Raw genomic sequence first — 21545 nt, 5'->3', positions numbered from 1 at the left:
CTCCCTCCCGGTGCAGCAGAGTCGCGGCCCCCTTCGGTTGCAGTAGGAGCCCTCCATCCGACGCGCCAACCCCCGCCTCGCAAGGGGGACTCTTCCTTCCGGTGCAGCAGAGCCGCAGCTCCCTTCGGAAGCAGAAGGGGTCCCTCCATCAATCGCTTTATTTTTACACATTCAGCATCGGAATGGGCTCCCCCTCCCGGTGCAGCAGGGCCGCGGCTCCCTTCGGTCGCAGTGTGGGGCCTTCCGTCTGTCACACGAGTTACGCTGCGTACTCGGCAGCGGACAGACTCTCCCTCCCGGTGCAGCAGAGTCGCGGCTCCCTTCGGTAGCGTGGGGGCCCTCCATCCGACGCACCTCGCAAGGGGGACTCTCCCTTCCGGTGCAGCAGAGCCGCAGCTCCCTTCGGAAGCAGTGAGGGTCCCTCCACCAATCGTCTTTATTCATAAATAAAAATAAAAAAAAATAAATAAATAAAAAAAAAAAATAAATAAATAAATAAAAATAAATAAATAAATAAAACAAAACCCGCCTCGCAAGGGGGACTCTCCCTTCCGGTGCAGCAGAGCCGCAGCTCCCTTCGGAAGCAGCGAGGGTCCCTCCATCCGAGGCACCTCGCAAGGGAGACCCTCCCTTCCGGTGCAGCAGAGCCGAAGCTCCCTTCGGAAGCAGTGAGGGTCCCTCCACCAATCGCCTCATATTTTGCCCATTTCAGGGTCGGACTAGGCCCCCTCCTTCCGGTGCAGCAGAGCCGCAGCTCCCTTCGGAAGCAGTGAGGGTCCCTCCACCAATCGTCTTTATTCATAAATAAAAATAAAAAAAAATAAATAAATAAAAAAAATAAATAAATAAATAAATAAAAATAAATAAATAAATAAAACAAAACCCGCCTCGCAAGGGGGACTCCCTCTTCCGGTGCAGCAGAGTCACGGCTCCCTTCGGTCACAGTGGGAGCCCTCCATCCGAGGCACCTCGCAAGGGAGACCCTCCCTTCCGGTGCAGCAGAGCCGAAGCTCCCTTCGGAAGCAGTGAGGGTCCCTCCACCAATCGCCTCATATTTTGCCCATTTCAGGGTCGGACTAGGCCCCCTCCTTCCGGTGCAGCAGAGTCGTGGCTCCCTTCGGTCGCAGTGTGAGCCCCCTATCCGTCGCTCGAGTTACGCTGCGTGCTCGACGGCGGGTGGGCTTTCCCTCCCGGTGCAGCAGAGTCGCGGCTCCCTTCGGTCGCAGCTAGGGGGCCACATCCGACCATCGAATCGTTTATATATTAAAAAAAAAAAAAAAAAAAAAAAAAAATTGGCACTCTCCTCCTTTTCCTTACATAAATTTAGTTCTACGCATATTTTGGGGGGGCTACCTAAATTTCTTGCTTTGTGGCAGCTGTCCTATGCATAAAAGCTTCTTTGGGGAGTTCTCTGGTTCCGGCCTGTATTCCGGCCCGGAACCCTTCCCCCGGACAGCACGCCAAAATATGCTTAATGCTCGCTCAAGCATATTAGATGTAAGGGCGAACTCGTGAAATGATGTTTGATTAAACAAGGTTCAGGAGGAGCACGATTAGATAATCAACCCATTCGGCACAGGTGCAACCTGTTTAACCAATCATTCAATCAGCGCATCCTCTATATATTACCAGCCGTCTTACCTCCATCCAGCGATAGTTTCTTGGCATCCCTCCTCCACCCCTACTCCCCACTTCTAATCTGTTTCGATCCTACACTAGCAGGGGGAGTTCTCTGGTTCCGGCCTGTATTCCGGCCCGGAACCCTTCCCCCGGACAGCACGCCAAAATATGATTAATGCTCGCTCAAGCAGATTAGATGTAAGGGCGAACTCGTGAAACAAAAATAAGTCCAGAAAGTACTCAGATACAAATCTAAAGCTTGGATTTACTTATAAGGACATGGGCATTGTTGTGAGTTATTTGTTCAGCCGTACTGTCAAACGAAAGCATGAAATCATTGAAGCTGCAATATCGATATTCCCCAGAAAAAAAACAGCCTTTGTGTAACTCGTCAGTCATCTCATTAAAGACCTCTTAAAGTTAAAACCGGGGCGTCCCTAGACCGCTTTTACTGGGGCACGTTCCCCTATTAAAAATATGCTGTGCCCCAGTAAAATCTCAAATTTTAGTTATAATTTACTTTGATAATCCTGAAATAAAGACATTAAACTATATGCAACAACTGAATTAACACTTCTAAAGCAACCCAGTTTAACCGAAGACCACAAGCAGATATCCATGCGCACACACGTCTGTGTATTTAACTGCAACGCGCACGTCACGCAGTCTTTCACGCAGAAGTGCATGTAGTTGAGGTAGGCTATGAAAAATGACGAAACCAGTGGTCAAATGCGGCCTGGTATGCACCTGTACGCACTTTTAGCAGCACTGTGCCCTGCATTATTTGCCTTAAAATGGTGAGGATCCTTATTTAAGCATCTTCATACTTCACATATGTTCATAAAGCATTAATGTATACATAAGTGCTTGTTGCAGTGTAGGAATAGTTGGTTACACAAGTTAGTATAGTTAATTGTGTTGTAAATGCAACTGTCCCTAAAAAAGAAAAGTGATATGAGTTATGGGGGTCCTGTGGCCAAGTAGAGCTTTAGATCTAGCAATGCTGGTTAAAACTGATTGTCAGGTACTGTAATTGAACTCCTGACAGTGATATTAACATGTAAAGTTCTATTAAACTTTAAGCTGAAGGTTATGTAAATGTATAATTATCTTCCTGAGAGTAATATTTAATTTAAAGTTCTATTGAAATTAAGGCTGAAGTTCATGTAAATGTTTAATTGTCCACCTGACTAAAATTAAACGTAAAGTTCTGTTAATTAAAGGTGACATTCTTGTAATTGTATAATAGTCCCCCTGAATGTATAATGAAAGTGCATGAAACTTTAAATAATTAAGACAACTGTGAACAACTTAATAAATTGTAGACAATGAGGCACGTACAACAACAACAAGTTCTGTCTTAAAATGATATAACTAGCATAATATGATTAATATCAGAGGCTATGTTTCACACATTTTATATCAGGGGGTCCCTGCCCCATGTCTCTATCATCATAGGGGTCCTTGACCAGAAAAACGTTGAAGACCCCTGCCCTAGTCAATTTCAAATGTAAAAACATTCAATCTACTACACTTTACCGCAGTGATGAAGTTTTAAATGTTTAAATTTAAGGTTATTTTCATTCAGATAGAGGTCAAGCTGTGGTGTTTCGATCTCCTTTTGGTCACAGTGAGTCACGTAATACGATTTCGCAGGTTAGTATTCACCAAGCTTGAACTTTCAAACGCAGCGAAATTCGCACTGGCTTGCGTTTCCGGTCTAACGCATTTGCATGCGTATGAATGGAAGTCAATGGAATGAAAAGTGCAGTGTGACCGAGCCTTAAGCCTCACGTGAAGAAGCGAATGTGTTGTTTTTTCGGTGCCCCTTGATACTGTGGTCGTGCTGGTAGTGGCACTCTGGTGATTGTCGTTTTTATATGTATTCTTTAGACATGAGTCAAGCTGATGGCGTTCCCCTAGTGCCCCCTAGAGGAAGTGATGTCTTGTTCCCTATCTCAGGGAACCATGGTTACATATGTAAGCTGAAACATTTTGTCATTCAGGGTGTGTCATGTTCAGGTGCCTCCTCTCACTCCATCCTGCCGTTTCACTTGTGCGCTGTCTGTCAGTTGCACGTGGTGTTTGTTTTGAGCTTGTCTTTGTCAATTTCACGTTGTGAGCAATCAGCGCATTACCGGCGCGATGCGCTCAATCAAGCCGCACCTGTCTCTTATTTATGCTGCCTATTTATGTCCTTTCTTTGTCTTCTGTCGGTGTGGGTATATCTGTTGTGTTTTTACGCTTTATGGCTGTGTTTAACTCTCTCTTGCCATTTTCACTCTGAACTGTGTCCAGGATCCTCAGGTGAGGCATTAATTATTCTTTTGTATTCTGGACTGTGATGCCGGATTGTGAGCGCCGGTATTGTGCCGAATTCTGACCCCTGCCAGATTACTACCCCCCTAGTATTGGTAGGTTTAGGGTTAGGTGTGGGGGAGGGGTTAGGATTAGGGGTGGGGTTAGGATTAGCCAATCAGGTAGCGCTTTTAACGAGAGAGGGTAATAATTTGGCAGGGGTCGAAAAAAGGCACAACACTGGTCATTCCACTCGTCTCTCTCTCTCTCGCTCTCTCTCTGTGGATGTGTGTGCTGGATTGCCACACGTTTCTTCTGTGCTTTGCTCTTTTTATGTTTTTGCGTTCTGAAGTTTCTAAATAAACTTTGACTTTTTGTTCTCTGCATTTGAGTCCTCCGCGCACTTTGTTGAAGGGGGTACTGATTTTGACCACAATAAAAAATATTGCTGTATAAATAACAATTTTGGCATCTTATTGATATTACAGATAAATTATGAATGTTTAACATTGACAAATGTGTTCAACTTCACAAGATGTGCTTAACTCCCTCTAACATTTTTGGACTGATTCATCTGTGTTTATTTTAGACACCCATGAACAGAGGGAGTCGCTACCCAGATAGCACACGCACGTCTGCAAGATGTCTGTTAAAGATCTCTTGATCTGGAAAGCATCTGCTGTGTACAAATGTCTAGCAGACGTCTAAAAGATTTCAGTTTTACACACGTTCTAATTTATTAACATCTTAAAGACATTTAATTTACGTCTATTTGACATCTGATAGGAAACGTCCAGTAGACGTATTGCAGATGAGCAAACTACGTCTTACAGATGTCAAATAGACGTCTCTGAGATGTACGTGTGCTATCAGGGTAGTCACTGTATTTAGCCAAAAAGCTTCCCTGATAGCACATCTCAGAGACATCTATTTTACATCTGTAAGACATAGTTTGCTCATCTGCAATAACTCTACTGGACGTTTCCTTTTAGAAGTTTTTTTTTTTCAGAAGGGAAGATATAAATTGGCAAAAGTACAACATGCAAACATGCATGTCACTTAAAAGAAACCCCACTCGTTTGGGTCGACAGATAATAAAAACGTAGTTTAGCAGGGGGGTCTCACTGCTTGTCTCACAGCAGATTTTAGACATAGTTGTGTTTTTGTTAAAAGTCAGAATATGACAAGGAGTCAGCTTCTCTCAATACAAAGTCTAGCATAGACCAGCAAAGGACCAGCATAAACCAGCTAAAACCAGCATACCAGCACCAAAACATACCTAGCCAGCATATGCTGTTTTTTTTCAGCAGGGAAATGCGCTCTGTCTCTGTGGTGTTTGTAACTTGAGCGTTCATAGATGCTCCATGTAAAACAAACTATTTGAGTTCGTCTTGTGAGAAGACACAATTTCTGTTCACTGTAAACCAAAGACTACAAGCATGTCTTAATTATCGGTAAGTCCAGTACGTCCTTCTCATTACTGCTATATTAATGTCATGAGATGTGTCTGATATATACTCCTAGATGAAATGAGGTTTATTTTAAATGTATGAATAGTTATAACGTTTATCATAAAATGTATATAGCCTATATACATTTTTGCAATCCATTATGATTTAGATTGAGCGCAGCTTTTTGTAAAGGAAATCTAGCATCCGTTTTCCACTGTTTTAACTGTTTTGACATTGCAAACTGGCGTTTCTTATCATATTATTTTAATGTAGGCTATTGTCTAGCACACTGGCTGACATTGTATTGGTTTAAGTTTTGGTTTTGTTTTACACTGAAAATTTACCACAGACAACGATCTACCATTTCTGACCTCAAAGGCGTAAATCTTCATTTCCTGTCTTTGCACCTGTCTTCCCTTTCCGCACTGTCTTTGCATGGGAGAGGTGGGTTTCTGTCAAGTTCTTATTAATCTAATGTCATCTTTACCTTTTAAATCACTTTAAACTTAGTTTTCCTGTTTAAATCATATCTGTAACTTTATTTTTCACGTATGTTCGTTATTTTCATGATTTCGTTTTAATTGAGGTTGTGGTTTAATTTTGATGTCTCATGGATGCATGTGCTAAATGCACTGCACTTTCCGTTAACAGAAAGAACAAAAAGGGTGAAAACACACTGCTTAAAAAAACATTCAGGTATGCCATTTTGTCACTTGTTGAATTGATTTTATTGTTTGAAAGTTGTATTACTTTTTTCTCTTCCCTTTCCACATGGGAGATAAGAACAAAAAGGGTGAAAAGCCACTGCTATCAGATAACAGATTAAAGAGTCGTCGAACCGGTTAAACATGCATTTCTACAATTAAAAGACTCATTAAAGCTTGATGTATAGAGTATATGACAATACATAAAAAAACACATATGCAAATTTTTTTTTTTTTTAAATGCAAAAAAGTGATTATCTGACTCTTTATTTCATCATTTCAGGTTTTACAGTGTTAATAACAAAGTAGTATATAATATAGCAAAAATAATTTATTTCTAAACCGATTAAAGTGCAAATGACACACCTTCCTGTTACGTGACAGGATGTAATTACGCAAGGTTTTTCCAGGAAGAAAAAAAAAGTATAACCTCAGTGCCATCCTAGTTGAGCTTTTTTTCTTCTTCAGTAGAACAGTAGGCCTAAAAAAACATTTTTAGTTGAAATCACAGTCACATATACAGTGCCACGTTTTACAGGATTCTTTGATTCTGTGAGGAGCTCTATTAAGTATAAGTGAGGAACCTGTCTACATGAGCTACAGCCTTTCTTTTCATCTCCTCATCTCTGATCTTCATGCTCATCCTAAACTCTACCTCTCTCTTGGTTTGTTCCACTTTTCTTCTCTCTTCAAACTTTCAGTTTCATCCAGCTATCTCCTGAGAAATATTACAGATTTGAGGCAACACGATTACATTAAAGAACCATCTAAATAAGTTCACTCTGACTAGAATTGTCAAAAAGTACCAGCTGTTTCCTGTATTATGAGCTGTTTCATAATCATATTGTTCACCTGTTTTGATTCACTATGGTTTTGCACAGGTACAGGTTTGAGATTCAGAAACCAGAATGTCCAGCACAGCCATACCCGTCAACCCACTTGTCATCCAGTATCAACCACCAACACAAACGACGGTGGCAAATGCTCCAGTGCCTGTTTATGTCCAACAGGGGGCAGGAGTTTCACCTCTTCAAGGACTTCAGGCATTTCTGAAAGGCCAACCGAAAGCCCTTGGGGTGAGAAATGTCTTATAAACCATTTTCTGCATGTGTATCTCTGTGGGATAAACACATAAACAAAGCATACACAATTTTTATTGAGGTATGTGACTTACTGCCTTGGTGAAAGTGTAGAAAGAAAACAGACTTGTCAGTCGAGTATTCTGTAACAATTAGTCTACTGGAGGAGAGTTGTAATGAACCCAAGTACAGTTTATTAAAATCCCATACAAACAAATACAAAAACAAAGACTTGACTTGAGTTGACTTTCAACAACAGCAGGGTTACAAACATTGAGTACATCACCAAAGCACAGAAAATATATTATATATATGATTATATCAGACATATGATTTTATATATATATATATATATATATATATATATATAAAATCATATGTCTGTTTGCTTTCATATTTCATGTGTTGAACAGTTGAAAAAGTTTCAATCGATTTTTTTAATACGGAAGATCTAGAGAGTGAACACGCTCTGACTCATATAACACTTGCGCACATAAAGAAAATGGACAATGTTCTTCTCCAGATCACAATTCAGTGGAGAATTAATAGAAAGTATATTAAGAACATGTGAGAATAACCATCTGTTCTCAGGTGCGATGATAACAAGTGCGCATCTCGTAATACTCCTCTTATTAAACAGCGTCACCTCTCTCGTCCTTTTGTGCAACAGCAGCTGCTACAGGCATGTGACGTAATGCTCAAATGTTATAGGACGGCCATGTTTTTGCTTTGCGCAAGTGAATTTATTGGATTTGTCGGAATGGTTGTTTAAAAAACAGAATTTTTTCTGGTCTATGTGGAAGCATCTGTAGGAATTTTATTTTATTCCAGTGCGTCATAGTGTGTGATATTTGTTTCGCTTTTTCGCACTCAGTGTACAATTTTCAGCCCAGGAATATGTAAGGGGAAAGGAACCACATGACAAAACTAAAACCACAACTATGACAAAATAGAAGTCATGAAAACAATTAACATGACAAAACCCAAAACCAGCATGTCATTGAGACATGGTAGCTCCACACTTGCAGAATTTTTCTGAAGGGATATTTTTCTAGTACAATCATAAGTCCAGCAGGAAATAAATGTATATTTTATATTTTATGTTGTTTCACTATATGAAAGACTCTTTTCATACCTTAGACTTTCTGCATTCTTTTTGTTCTTCACAGACGGTCCAGATAATGATTGGTTTGCTGACTCTCCTGTTTGGCATTGTGTCTACAGTGTATGGAGATTCCATCTTTGTCATTAGTGGTATTCCTTACTGGGGGTCTATCATCGTAAGAAACAATCACACAAATAGTCTTTTCTAAGACAATCTACCTATTCCAACCTATTCTAAATTTTTGTCTTTCTCTTCTCAGTACATTACCGCTGGCGCACTCTGCATTTCTGCAGAAAATAACATTAATTCCCCCTCCCGTTTGTGTCTGGTATGTACACAACAGCTATTACTTTAAAGGGTCCAAGCACTGTGCTGGACGTACAGAAATATAGTTCTGTTGTGTTTGTGCTGATTTTCTGTACTGGTTTATACCTATGTCTTTTTTTTTTTTTTTTACCCTAGAAGTACAGTATATGGGCATCAGTGACCATAATTCATAGTAGTGCTGGGCAACAATACTTAAGATAAATCGCATGCAAAAATATATTTTTTTGTGTACATGATATATGTGAGGCACTGGCAGCCATATTAGCCTGCAGCACAAGACCGGTTGCCCACTGAAGCAAAGCAGGGTTGAGACTGGTCAGTATCTGGATGGGAGACCTCCTGGGAGAAAAAGGTTGCTGCTGGAAGAAATGCTAGTGAGGCTAGATATAAGAGATGTGTTTTTAGCGGTTTCTTGAAGATGGCTAAGGACTCAGCTGCTCAGATTGAGTTGGGCAGGTCATTCCACCAGGAGGAAACAGTTACTGTAAAAGTCAGTAAAAGAGATTTTGTACCTGTTTAGGATGGCACAATAATGCGCCATTAACTTTCAGAACGTAAGCTTCAAGAGGGCATAAAAACCTGAAGTAATGAATTTATGCAAGCAGCTATTGGTAGCCAGTGCAAATTGATGAAGAGAGGTGTGACATGCTTGATCTTGCAGTCACATTCTGGATCAATTGTAAAGGTCTGATTGAACTGGCTGGAAAACCTGCCAAAAGAACTTTGAGAGCTTGAGCTTGAACAAGAGCTTGAACAATGAGTTGTTAAACATGTTACGAAAGAAACCGCTTGATCTTCTTGATAATGAATAAAGCAAATCTGCAGGACCGGGCAGTTCTAGCAATGTGCTCTGCCAAAGTCAGCAGATCATCAATCACAACTCCAAGGTTTCTAGCTGGTTTTGAAGGAGTTATGGTTGATGTGCCTAACTGGATGGTGGAATTGTGATGGGTTTAGTGGAACCACAAGCAGTTTTGTCATGTGATGACATGTAGACAGAGAACAGATGTGGTCCAAGAACTGAGCCCTGAAGTACTCCAGTAGTTAGATGTTGCGACTTGGATACTGTACCTCTCGAAGATACCTTAAAGGATCTATCTGAGAGGTAAGACTCAAACCACTGTAGTGCGGTTCCCTAGATGCCCTTTGCCAATTGGCTTGAGAGGACAGATCTGGTGGTTAATGGTGTCAAAGGCAGCGGACAGATCCAGCAAGATAGGTATAGAAGATTTGGAAGCCACTCTTGCCAGTCTTAGGGCTTCAACAACTGAGAGCAAGGCAGTCTCAGTTGAATGTCCACTTCTAAAACCAGACTGATTGCTGTCCAGGTGGTTGTTCTGTGTGAGAAAGGCTGAGACTTGGTTGAACACAGCTCGTTCAAGTGTTTTTGCAATGAAAGGAAACCGGTCTGTAGTTCTCTAATAGAGGTAGGTTAAGGCTGGGTTTCTTTAGTAGATGGGTTATACAAGCTTGTTTAAATGTAGAGGGAAAAACACCAGTGTGAAAGGATGTGTTAATGATTTGAGTGTGTGCAGGTACTACTGCAGGAGAAATGGCTTGAAGGAGATTAAATGGAATAACATCAAGTAGACAAGTAGTGGGATGATTAGAAAGGATGAGTTTGGAGACTTCAATTTTGTTACCAAAGAACATGCAAAGTCGTCAGCTTTCGTCAGCAGTTGATGGAGGAGGAGGAGGAGGACAAAGGAGGGAGCAAAATGTTTTAAAGAGCATGCAAGAGTTAGACAAATTGTTAAGTTGTGTAAGTATGTCCTTTTAGCAGTGGAGACATTAGCAGAGAAGGAAGAGAGGACTGAACGATACACAGTAGCATATACTTTTCTATCTACATTAACATGTTAACACAATGTTTCAACGTTTTCGCTAATTTATTAATCTGTTTTATGATTTGTTTTCTGCTTGTAGGTGAACGCTTCACTTGGAATGAACATTTTCAGTACTATAACCGCAGGCATCGCCATTATTTTACTTTCACTGGATTTGGCTATATGGTCATATTACTGCAGCGCTTATAACTGTTATTATTTAGAGACACAGTATGAGGTATGTCATCAACTTTCATAATTCACTAGGGATGCCCCGAAATTGCATTTTTGGTTTTTGGTCAAAATAGAAAAATGGTGGAAAATACAAGCCAAAATATTAACATTTGTTCAGTAATTACTGACAACAACGCTTTCAGTTTGCCAATAGATCTAAGATGATCAAAGCAATTCTTCACAACTGAGTTGGTTAGTCAAATTTATATCCCAAATGTTTTGCAAGTGTATGGTAATTCACAGATAAAGCACCCAAATGGTTATTAATCTGTATTATGGAAGCTTCAGTTATAGAGTCATATTAGCATTATGAAAAGGACAGTTATTTTTGTGGTTATCATTTCTGCATTTGTAAGAGTTTCCCTTTCAGGAACAAAATTATTCAATCACACAACATGATTTACCAAGGTTTGCACCAGATCAATTTAATGTGTTAATGTTAATTTTTCTTTCATACTCTCTACAAGGGAATCAGAGGTGTGTTGTTGGTATTCACCTTGGCTGAGTTTTTCATCTCCATCTGTCTGTCAGCATTTGCCTGTAAAGTCAACGGCTGCTGTTATCTTTCTCAGGTGAGTAATGAGTCAAATCAGGGGTTTCTGAACTTCTCTACTTAACATTGTGTTTCATATTTGTCAGATATTTATCATTTATCATGATATTTTAACACCTTTTCTTGTAGAACTCAGTTCTTACACATCCCTAAATATTTTTCCAAAGGTGCAGTTTGTCCAGCAGGTTTTACCACCACAGTCCTCTGATTGCAGGCCCATTCATTTCCAGGATCTTAACAGCGCAGAGGTAAGAGAAACTTGTAACCCCAGATTAGTTGGACTTTGAGTAAAATGGTAAAGAATAAAACAAATTTTTGAATTTAGTGTTGAGAGCCTTTGTATTGGAAGTGTGGTTGCAATGATTCTTACATAATTATCAATAAATAAGCAATCAAGCAAGAAAGCTGATCACACAGTGCTTTGTTGTCTTGCAGATACCTTTGGCCAGCAGCTCTTCCATTCAACACCCGCCATTCAACGCTCCTCCACAATACAGCGAACCCAAATAAATATGAATACGTCCCTTATGAAACAAAATATATGGGAATGTATAAGAAAATATTTGATATACAGTATTAATCTCACTTTATTGTTTGCTTAGTTACACATTTCATATCTGAAAATATTTTGGATTGTATAAAAGAAAAGTGCACTGAAAACAAAAATTAAAGTTTTGTTAAAGCTTTGTCCCATTCCTTTGTATAAATTATTGAAATATTATGAACTCATGTTCAAAAAACATAATCAGATATAGATGCAAATGTACTGTAAAGCATGCAAACATCCAGTGCTCTCCATTGACTTTGTATTGCAGGAAGCTGACTCCTTGTCATTTTCTGAATTATAACAAAACAAAACAAAAAACAATGTCTAAAAGCTGCTTTGAGACAAGGTGTACAGTAAACAATCGAAAGAACACAAACTACATTTTTATAAGCTGTTGAGCAAGAAGTGCATCAGGTGTTATGGGAGGTGTTTTCGGTTCCGGTTGACCTCATTAATGCAGCCTAACAATCCTTTAACGGATTTGAACTATAGGAATGTGTTAATGTTTTATGTGTAGGCCAGGTTAAAGAGATGTCTTTAATCTAGATTTAAACTGACAGATTGTGGCTGCCTCCCGAACAGTGTTAGGTAGATTGTTCCAGAGTTTAGGCGCTAGATAAGAAAAGGATCTGCCGCCTGCAGTTGATTTTGATATTCTAGGTATTATCAAATTGCCAGAATTTTGAGAACGCAGCGGACGTGAGGGACTATAATGCGATAGGAGCTTGCTCAAGTACTGAGGAGCTAAACCATTGAGGGCTTTATAAGTAATTAGAAGGATTTTAAAATCTATACCATGTTTTATAGGGAGCCAATGCAGTGCTGACAGAAACGGGCTAATATGGTCATACTTTCTGGTTCATTTTGCTGCTGCATTTTGGACCAGCTGGAGTTTGTTTATTAAGCGTGCAGAACAACCACCCAAAAAAGCATTACAATAATCTACCCTTGAGGTCATGAACGCATGATTTAACGTTTCGGCATTTGACATTGATAGCATAGGTCGATATGTTTTTCAGATGGAAAAATGCAGTTTAGCAAACACTAGAAATTTGGCTTTCGAAGGAGAGATTGCTATCGAATAGCACACCTAGGTTCCTAACTGATGACTATGAATTTACAGAGCAGCCATCTAGTATTAGACTGTGTTTTAGGTTATTACTTGTGGAGGTTTTAGGTCCAATAATTAACACCTGTTTTTTCAGAATTTAACAGTAAGAAGTTACTCGCCATCCAGGTTTTAATATCAGCTATGCATTCTGTTAGTTTTCGTAAATTGGTATGTTTCGCAGGGCCGTGAAGAAATATAGAGCTGAGTATCATCAGCATAACAATGAAAGCTGACACCATGTTTCCTTATGATATCTCCAAAGGGTAACATGTAAAGCGTAAAATGTAATGGCCCTAGTACTGAGCCTTGAGGTACTCCATACTGTACTTGCGATTTAAATGATACCTCTTCATTTATAACCACAAACTGATGACGGTCAGATAAGTACGATTTGAACCATGCCAGTGCACTACCATTAATGCCTACATAACTTTCAAGTCTATTTAAAAGAATCTTGTGGTCAATAGTATCAAACGCAGCACTAAGATCCAGTAGCACTAATAGAGAGATGCAACCACGATCGCTTGACAATAGCAGGTCATTTTTAACTCTAATAAGAGCAGTCTCAGTACTATGATATGGTCTAAAACCTGATTGGAAATCCTCACAGATAACATTTTTCTCTAAGAAGGAGGACTCTTTTAGTAGCTTAGATGGAAAAGGGTTTAACACGCATGTTGTAGGTTTAGATGATTTAACAAGTTTATACAATTCCTCCTCTCCTATAATAGAGAATGAATGGAATTGTTCCTCAGGAGATCTACAGCGATACTGTAGCGGGCGGCTGTATGGTTACAATTTTATCTCTAATAGTGTCTATCTTGGAGGTAAAGTACGTCATAAAGTCATTACTGCTGTGCTTTTGGGAAATGTCTAAACCTGTTGCTGCTATATTTTCCGTTAATTTAACCACGGTATTGAACAAATACCTAGGGTTATGTTTGTTTTCTTCTAAGAGAGACGAAAATTAATCTGATCTGGCAGTTTTTTGGCAAAAGTACAGCACGCAAACATGCCTAACATATATAACATTGGATTGCTATAGCAATGGATGAAAGCTCCATCATTAGTTGTATATTCAAACAGTCATCAGTTTGGATGAGAAGAAATTGGTCACTTAAAAGAAACACCAAAAGTCAATAATGTGAGCCATTTTCAGCAAGCAGGATGTCCTAATTTAAATAATGTTTACTTCAATACTATCAGCCACATGTGGGCCACATAAGGGCCATCAGCTCTTTACAGAAGAATACCATACGAGGTCCATTTATCAGCCGCATATGATTTCATGATTTGGCTCATTTTGGGGTGTCTTATGGCACTGTTTTAGTTCAGTTCTGGCTAAAAAAGATGTGGCTCAGGTTTGGGCCGGCGAACAAATACTTATATCTGAGCCACACTATAGCTGTTGATATGGGCCAAAGAAAATGTTTACTCTTTACTCTGAGTAACTAATCCCACTGGAGGAAACATTTATTGCCAACAGTACATTTATTGGTCCTTACCTTCTTTTTGTTGGAGAAATTATCCAACTGAACGGCCCAATGTGAAATATCCTGACATCTACAACCATTTGTGTCTTTAAACTTGTTTATTTTGAGTTGACAGCTTATAAAAACGTAGTTTTGTAGCTTTTAGCGTGTTAACTGTACACTTAGTCTCATAGCAGCTTTTAGACACTGTTCTGTTTTTGTCAGAAATGACAAGCAGGCAGCTTCCCGCAATACAAAAAAATGCTTTTCTTACCTAGATTTTTTTTTGTGTTGTCTTCCATTCACCTTCTTCAAGAGCGTCCCCGAATGCTCACTCTTAGACGTTGGGCTTAGTTGCCCTTTTGTCACTTTCTTTTCGTTTCTTTTTTGGTTTATTTTGTTGAGATTGTGTTTTCGTTGTTTTTTGCTTATAATTCAAATATTGCTTTGTTGGGATGCAGGGTTCCGATGCCATTTATTTAGTTTGTTATATTCATTGTCTTTGTTTAAAGCGTTAGCTAGTTAGGGTAGATAATCAGTATTTTCTTTTTCTTTTTTTGATGAGATTAGAAAGAGATTAGGGCTTTGTTTAAGACTGAAGTTTGCCCTGTTCAGTTTATTTCAATTTTCTCTATTGTAATAAACTACACTGTAAAAAAGTTTTCACCAGATTCAACTTAAAAACCTGAGTTCAGCAGCTGCCTTAAGTTTTTAAGTTAAATCAGCTTACTGACTTACAACTACTAGTCATTTGAACTTATTACAATAAAAATTATAATTTTAAGGCAGCTGCTAAACTTAAGTTTTTAAGTTGAAACTGGTGAAAACTTTTTACAGTGTACCGTAAACCAAGCCCACGTCTAAGAGTTGTTTCTGTTGCGATCTAGCCTGTTTACGCTGCACAAAAATCATTTTCTTACTTAGATTTTTTCTTGTTTCCAGCCAAAATATCTCAAAATTCTCAAAGTTTTCTAGACGAGTAATAATTATTTTCTTGTTTTCAGAAAAAAACAAGTCAAAACTAAGCATGTTTTTGCAAAGAACAAGCAAAATAACCTGCCTAACTAAATTTTTCTAAATTTCAAACTGAAAACATGATTATTTTTCTTACCCCATTGGTAGATTATTTTGCTTGTTTTAAGAAAAAACACACTTAATATTTATTTCTTTCTTAAATCAAGATTGATTTTCTAGACAAGTAAAACTCATTGTCATGTTTTCAGAAAAAAAGAAGATTTAATTAAGCAATTTTTTTGCTTGAAATGAGCAATATAATCTGCCAGTGGGGTAAGTAAACATTTTTTTATTTCAAACAGAAAACAAGATTAATTTTCTTACCCCATTGGCAGATTATTTTGCTCGTTTCAAGCAAAAACTCACTTAATATTTACTTGTTTCTTAAATCAAGAAGGATTGTCTAGTTTTCAGAAAAAAAGAAGTTAAAATTAAGCAAGCTTTTGCTTGAAACGAGCAAAATAATCTGCTAATGGGGTAAGGAAAAGAATCGTATTTCAAACAGACTAGATTGTTTTGTTTATAATCATTATAATATAATCATTATTTTGCTTGTTTCAAGCAAAAACTCACTTAATTTTAACTTCTTTTTTTCTGAAAACAAGACGATATTTTTTACTCTTCTAGAAAATCCTTGTTTGATTTATGAATTTTCTGATATTTTGGCTGGAAACGAGACGTCCAAGTAAGGAAAGCATTTTTTTGCAGTGCGCAAAAACGGAGAGAGTGGGCGTGGCCTAAATGCGCTCCGTCTCTATGGTATTTGTAATCGTTATAGATGCTCCACAAGGAAATCGAAACTAAGTTTGAGATCGTCGTGTGAGAAGGCAGACGCAATTTCTGAAAGCTGTAAACCAAAGACTGCAAGTTCTGTCTTATTTATCGGTAAGTCCAGTATGTCCTTCTCATACATGATACTGCCATATAAATGTCAGGAGATGTGTGTTTTTGATATGCTTATAGTGGTGTTTATTCGAGAAGTCAGGGACAATTTATATATAGCTAACGTTTACCATTATTTACATTTATGCGAATTATAATCCATGCTTAGAAGTGAGAATAGATGAAGTTTCTCTTCACAAACAATTATAATTTATTTAATATTTACGTTACATACAGTAAATGAAGTGAAAGCAAGAGGGCGCGGAATCAAGAAAGCTCAACAAGTCTGGACTCGAATGTAATGCTATATTCTCCTTATTTTCCCGATAGTTTGGGCGTGGCGTTTTGTAAAATAATAAATCCGCTTTCCGCTTTTTTAACTTCACAAAACAGCTCGATTTGCTCCTTGATATTGCAAACTGGCGTCTATTATCAAATTATTTTAATGTTTTGTCTAAGCACACTGGTTGCTAGCACAAACAATTTTATAGCTTACTGTTATTCTTCCCATTATCTCCCTACAGCCGCTAAAGAAACGCAAGTCACAAGATTATATTGGGTGTTGTTTGGCAATGAGAATTTACCACAGACAGCAATCAACAATTTCTGACCTCAAAAACCACTGGGTTGTGCAATTTACAGAACTGATACCTTCAAAACTTCTGTTTTGTGCTTAGTTTTTTTAATTTACCGCTTTATTGCCGAAGCTTTTATCGTGGTATCTTAAGTGTTGTGCGCTGTTAACACTGTAAAGCCTACTGTATCCTTTTTAATACATGCATTTCTAAAATGAAAAGACTTATTAAAGCCTTCTGTATCAAGTATATGACAACAAATAAAAAAAAAAACACATGCAAATCTTTTTCTTTTATATTTTGTCTAACAGCAAAAGAATATTATTTTTAGGTTTTAAAGTGGTTATCTGACTCTTTAATTATTTCAGGCTTTACAGTGTTAATAACAAAACTACTTGAAAAAGAAGTTATAGCCTACTTTTGAAGAATACAAAAATGTATCAAGTAAACACATTTTTCAAACGGATTAAAGTGCAAATGACACGCGTTACACGCAAGTTACACGACAGGATGCAATTGCGCAAGGTTTTCCCAGGCAGAAAAAAAGTATAACCTCAGTGCCATCCTAGTTGAGCTTTTTTTTTCTTTCAGTAGAGCTGAAGCCTGAAAAGACCTAAAAAATGTTTTTTGTTGAAATCCAAGTCACATATACAGGGCTAAGTTTTTTCAGAATTCTTTGATAAATAAGTTAAAAACAGCATTTATTCACAATAGAAATCAATTGTGAGTTGGGGGTCAATAATTTATTTATTTCCTCTCCTAGTGTCATTACTCAACTCTCGTAGATTCAGATGTTTATATTTATATAAAATGTCAGTCTATGTGGTATGCAGTGTTCATACATGCAATGCTGCATTTCCTTTGAGAAAACATCAATTATTAGAATTTTGAGTTCAGATTTTTCAGTAGAAATAAAGAATCTGTTGGTACGTAATTTAAAACTTAACGGATTAATATCATAATCACTGTTATAGAATTAATAATCACACCAGATACAGTGTTATGTTACATTAATATGTATTTTTTAGAAATTCGTTCAGACATTTTTCAGAGGGGTGAGGAGCTCTATTAAAATGAGGAGCCTGTCTTCTTGAGCTGCAGCCTTCTTTTTTCTTCTCCTCATCCCTGATCTTCATTCTCATCCTAAACTCTTCTTCTTTTCTTCTCAATCTCTTCCAACTTTCTCTGTTTCATCCAGCTCTCTCAAGTGGGTCAAAACCTCATTCTCTCCTAAGATAGATCAGTTCAGGTTAGAGGCAACACGATTACATTAAAGAAACATCTACATAAGTGTACACTGACTGGAAATGCTCAAAAAGTACCAGATTTTTCCTGTATTATGAGATGTTTCCTAATCTTATTGTTCACCTGTTTTGATTCACTGTGGTTTTGCACAGGTACAGGTTTGAGATTCAGAAACCAGAATGTCCCACACGGTCATACCAGTGAACTCTTCAACGCTCGTCATCCAGTTTCAACCACCAACACAAACGACTGGGACAAATGCTCCAGTACCTGTTTATATACAACAGGGGGCAGGAGTTTCGCCTCTTCAAGGACTTCAGGCATTTCTGAAAGGCCAGCCGAAAGCCCTTGGGGTGAGAAATGTCTTATAAACCATTTTCTGCATGTGTATCTCTTTGGGTTAAACACATTAACAAAGCATACACAATTTTTATTGAAGAATGTGACTTACTGCCTTGGCGAAAGTATAGAAAGAAACCAGACTTGTCAGTCGAGTATTCTGTAACAATTAGTCTACTGGAGACGAGTAATGAACCCGAGTACAGTTTACTAAAATCCTATACAAACAAATACAAACATACAGTACATGACCAAACCACAGAAAATATATCATATATATGCTGCTCATATAATTAGAATATCTTCAAAAATGTGATTTATTTCACTAATTCCATCCAAGAAGTGAAACTTGTATAATGTACAGATTCATTCCTCGCAGACTGATATATTTCAAGTGTTTATTTCTTTTAATTTTGATGATTATAACTTACCACTAATAAAAAAAAACAATTCAGTATCTCAGAAAATTAGAATATTGTGAAAAGGTTCAGTACTGAAGACACCTGGTGCCACACTCTAATCAGCTACTTAACTCAAAACACCTGCAAAGGCCTTTAAATGGTCTGTCAGTCTTGTTCTGTAGGCTACACAATCATGGGGAAGACTGCTGATGTGACAGTTGTCCAAAAGATGAACATTGACACCTTGCACAAGGAGGGCAAGACACAAAGGGTCATTGCAAAAGAGGCTGGCTGTTCACAGAGCTCTGTGTCCAAGCACATTACTAGAGAGGCAAAGGGAAGGAAAAGATGTTTAAAAAAAAAAGTGTACAAGCAAAAGGGATAACCGCACTCTGGAGAGAATTGTGAAACAAAACCCATTCAAAAATGTGGGGGAGATTGACGAAGAGTGGACTGCAGCTGGAGTCAGTGCTTCAAGAACCACTACACACAGACGTATGCAAGACATGGGTTTCAGCTGGCGCATTCCTTTTGTCAAGCCACTCTTGAACAACAGACAAGCGTCTCAAGACAAAAAGGACTGGACTGCTGCTGAGTGGTCCAAAGTTATGTTCTCTGATGAAAGTCAATTTTGCATTTCCTTTGGAAACCAGGGTCACAGAGTCTGGAGGAAGAGAGGAGAGGCACAGAATCCATGTTGCTTGAGGTCCAGTGTAAAGTTTCCACAGTCAGTGATGGTTTGGGGTGCCATGAAATCTGCTGATGTTGGTCCACTGTGTTTTCTGAGGTCCAAGGTCAAAGCAGCTGTATACCAGGATGTTTTAGAGCACTTCATGCTTCCTGCTGCTGACCAACTTTATGGAGATGCAGATTTCATTTTCCAACAGGACTTGGCACCTGCACACAGTGCCAAAGCTACCAGTACCTGGTTTAAGGACCATGGTATCCCTGTTCTTAATTGGCCAGCAAACTCACCTGACCTTAACCCCATAGAAAATCTATGGGGTATTGTGAAGAGGAAGATACGATATGCCAGACCCAACAATGCAGAAGAGCTGAAGGCCACTATCAGAGCAACCTGGGCTCTCATGACACCTGAGCACTGCCACATACTGATCGACTCCATGCCACGCCGCATTGCTGCAGTAATTCAGGCAAAAGGAGCCCCAACTAAGTATTGAGTGCTGTACATGCTCATACTTTTCATGTTCATACTTTTCAGTTGGCCAAGATTTCTAAAAATCCTGAATTTGGGGTTTTCATTAGTTGTCAGTTATAATCATCAAAATTAAAAGAAATAAACACTTGAAATATATCAGTCTGTGTGAAAAGAATGTAAACATTATACAAGTTTCACTTCTTGAATGGAATTAGTAAAAATAAATAAACTTTTTGAAGTTATTCTAATTATATGACCAGCTCCTGTAGATATCTGTTTGCTTTCACATTTCATGTGTAGAACAGTAGAAAAATGTTTCAATCGATTTTTTTAATATGGAAGATCTAGAGAGTGAACGCGCTCTGACTCATATAACACTTGCGCACAAAAGAAAATGGACAGTGTTCTTCTCCAGATCACATAATTCAGTGGAGAATTAATAGAAATTATATTAAGAACATGTGAGAATAACCATCTGTTCTCAGATGCGATGATAACAAGGGTGCATCCTCTTCTCTCACGGAATACTCCCCTTTTGTGTTTGTTTAAACTGGTTTTCGAAACCGCACTTGTCCTTTTTGGACAAATCTTATTGGAAAGCTGTGTTTTTTTATGTTTGTAAAGATTCGTTGGACTGGTTGTTAAAAAAACATTCGCTTTTCCGTGCTCAGTGTGCTCAAAATTTGCAGCCCAGTACTTCGTAAGGGCAAAGGAACCACATAACAAAACAGGGACCATGACTATGACAGAATAGAAGTTACATAACTACAGCTGCCATTAATCTATATTGTATATTGTTTAACCATATGAAAGACTCTCATCGTACTCACACTTTCTGCTTTATTTTTGTTCTTCACAGACGGTCCAGATAATGATCGGTGTGCTGACTCTCCTGTTTGGCATTGTGTCTTCAGTTTACGCACAGTCCATCTTTGTCTTTAGTGGTCTTCCTTACTGGGGATCTATCATCGTAAGAAACAATTATACTATTTGTCTTTTCTAATACAATCTACCTATTCCAACGCAAGTCTAAATTTTTGTCTTTCTCTTCTCAGTACATTTCCGCTGGCGCACTCTGTATTTCTGCAGAAAACAAGATTAATTCACCCTCCAGTTTGTGTCTGGTATGTACACAACAGTTATTACTTTTAAGGGTCCAAGCACCACACTGGAAGTACAGAAATAGTGTTCTGTTGTGTTTGGGCTGATTTTCTGTACTGGTTTATACCTACAGCGGGAAAAATAATATTTGACACATCAGCATTTTCATTAGTAAGGGGATTTCTAAGTGGGCTATTGACACAACATTTCCACCAGATGTAGCCATCAAGCCAAATATCGAATTCATACAAAGAAATCAGAACATGTGAGTATACAAGTTGAGTCATAATAAATAAAGTGAAATGAAACAGGGAGTAAGTATTGAACACATGAAGATAACAAGGTGCAAAAGGACATAGAAAGCCAGGAGATCACCTGAAATCTGTCAGTATTGAGAGAGAAACCCTGCCCCCTATCAGTACTAATTGAAGGCCTATAAAGGCTTCTCATTACCAGTGGTGGACGAAGTACACAAATCAAGTACTTGAGTAAAAGTACAGAT

General features: G+C 38.4%; 2 protein-coding genes across 2 annotated transcripts in view; both read left to right on the top strand.

Annotated features, from left to right (window-relative positions):
- The first annotated feature begins 6018 nt into the window (after positions 1-6018).
- On the top strand, positions 6019-11868 carry LOC141333981 (membrane-spanning 4-domains subfamily A member 4A-like). The gene is made up of 8 exons (XM_073839134.1): positions 6019-6065; positions 6955-7149; positions 8322-8432; positions 8517-8585; positions 10511-10648; positions 11112-11216; positions 11365-11445; positions 11633-11868. The coding sequence occupies exons 2-8, from the start codon at positions 6982-6984 to the stop codon at positions 11705-11707; spliced, it is 747 nt and encodes a 248-aa protein (XP_073695235.1). The 5' UTR covers positions 6019-6065; positions 6955-6981; the 3' UTR covers positions 11708-11868.
- A 4292-nt stretch (positions 11869-16160) lies between these two features.
- The window catches only part of LOC141333977 (membrane-spanning 4-domains subfamily A member 5-like), a 10604-nt gene continuing 5219 nt past the window's right edge, over positions 16161-21545 (top strand). The window contains exons 1-4 of the mRNA XM_073839129.1: positions 16161-16226; positions 18196-18396; positions 20802-20912; positions 20998-21066. Of these exons, the coding sequence (XP_073695230.1) occupies positions 18223-18396; positions 20802-20912; positions 20998-21066 (354 nt within the window). The 5' untranslated portion in view covers positions 16161-16226; positions 18196-18222. The remainder of the gene's footprint in view (positions 16227-18195; positions 18397-20801; positions 20913-20997; positions 21067-21545) is intronic.

Source organism: Garra rufa, chromosome 4 (genome assembly GCF_049309525.1).
Source record: "Garra rufa chromosome 4, GarRuf1.0, whole genome shotgun sequence".
NCBI classification, from domain to species: Eukaryota; Metazoa; Chordata; class Actinopteri; order Cypriniformes; family Cyprinidae; genus Garra; species Garra rufa.
This window is presented reverse-complemented; position numbering and strand designations above follow the sequence as displayed.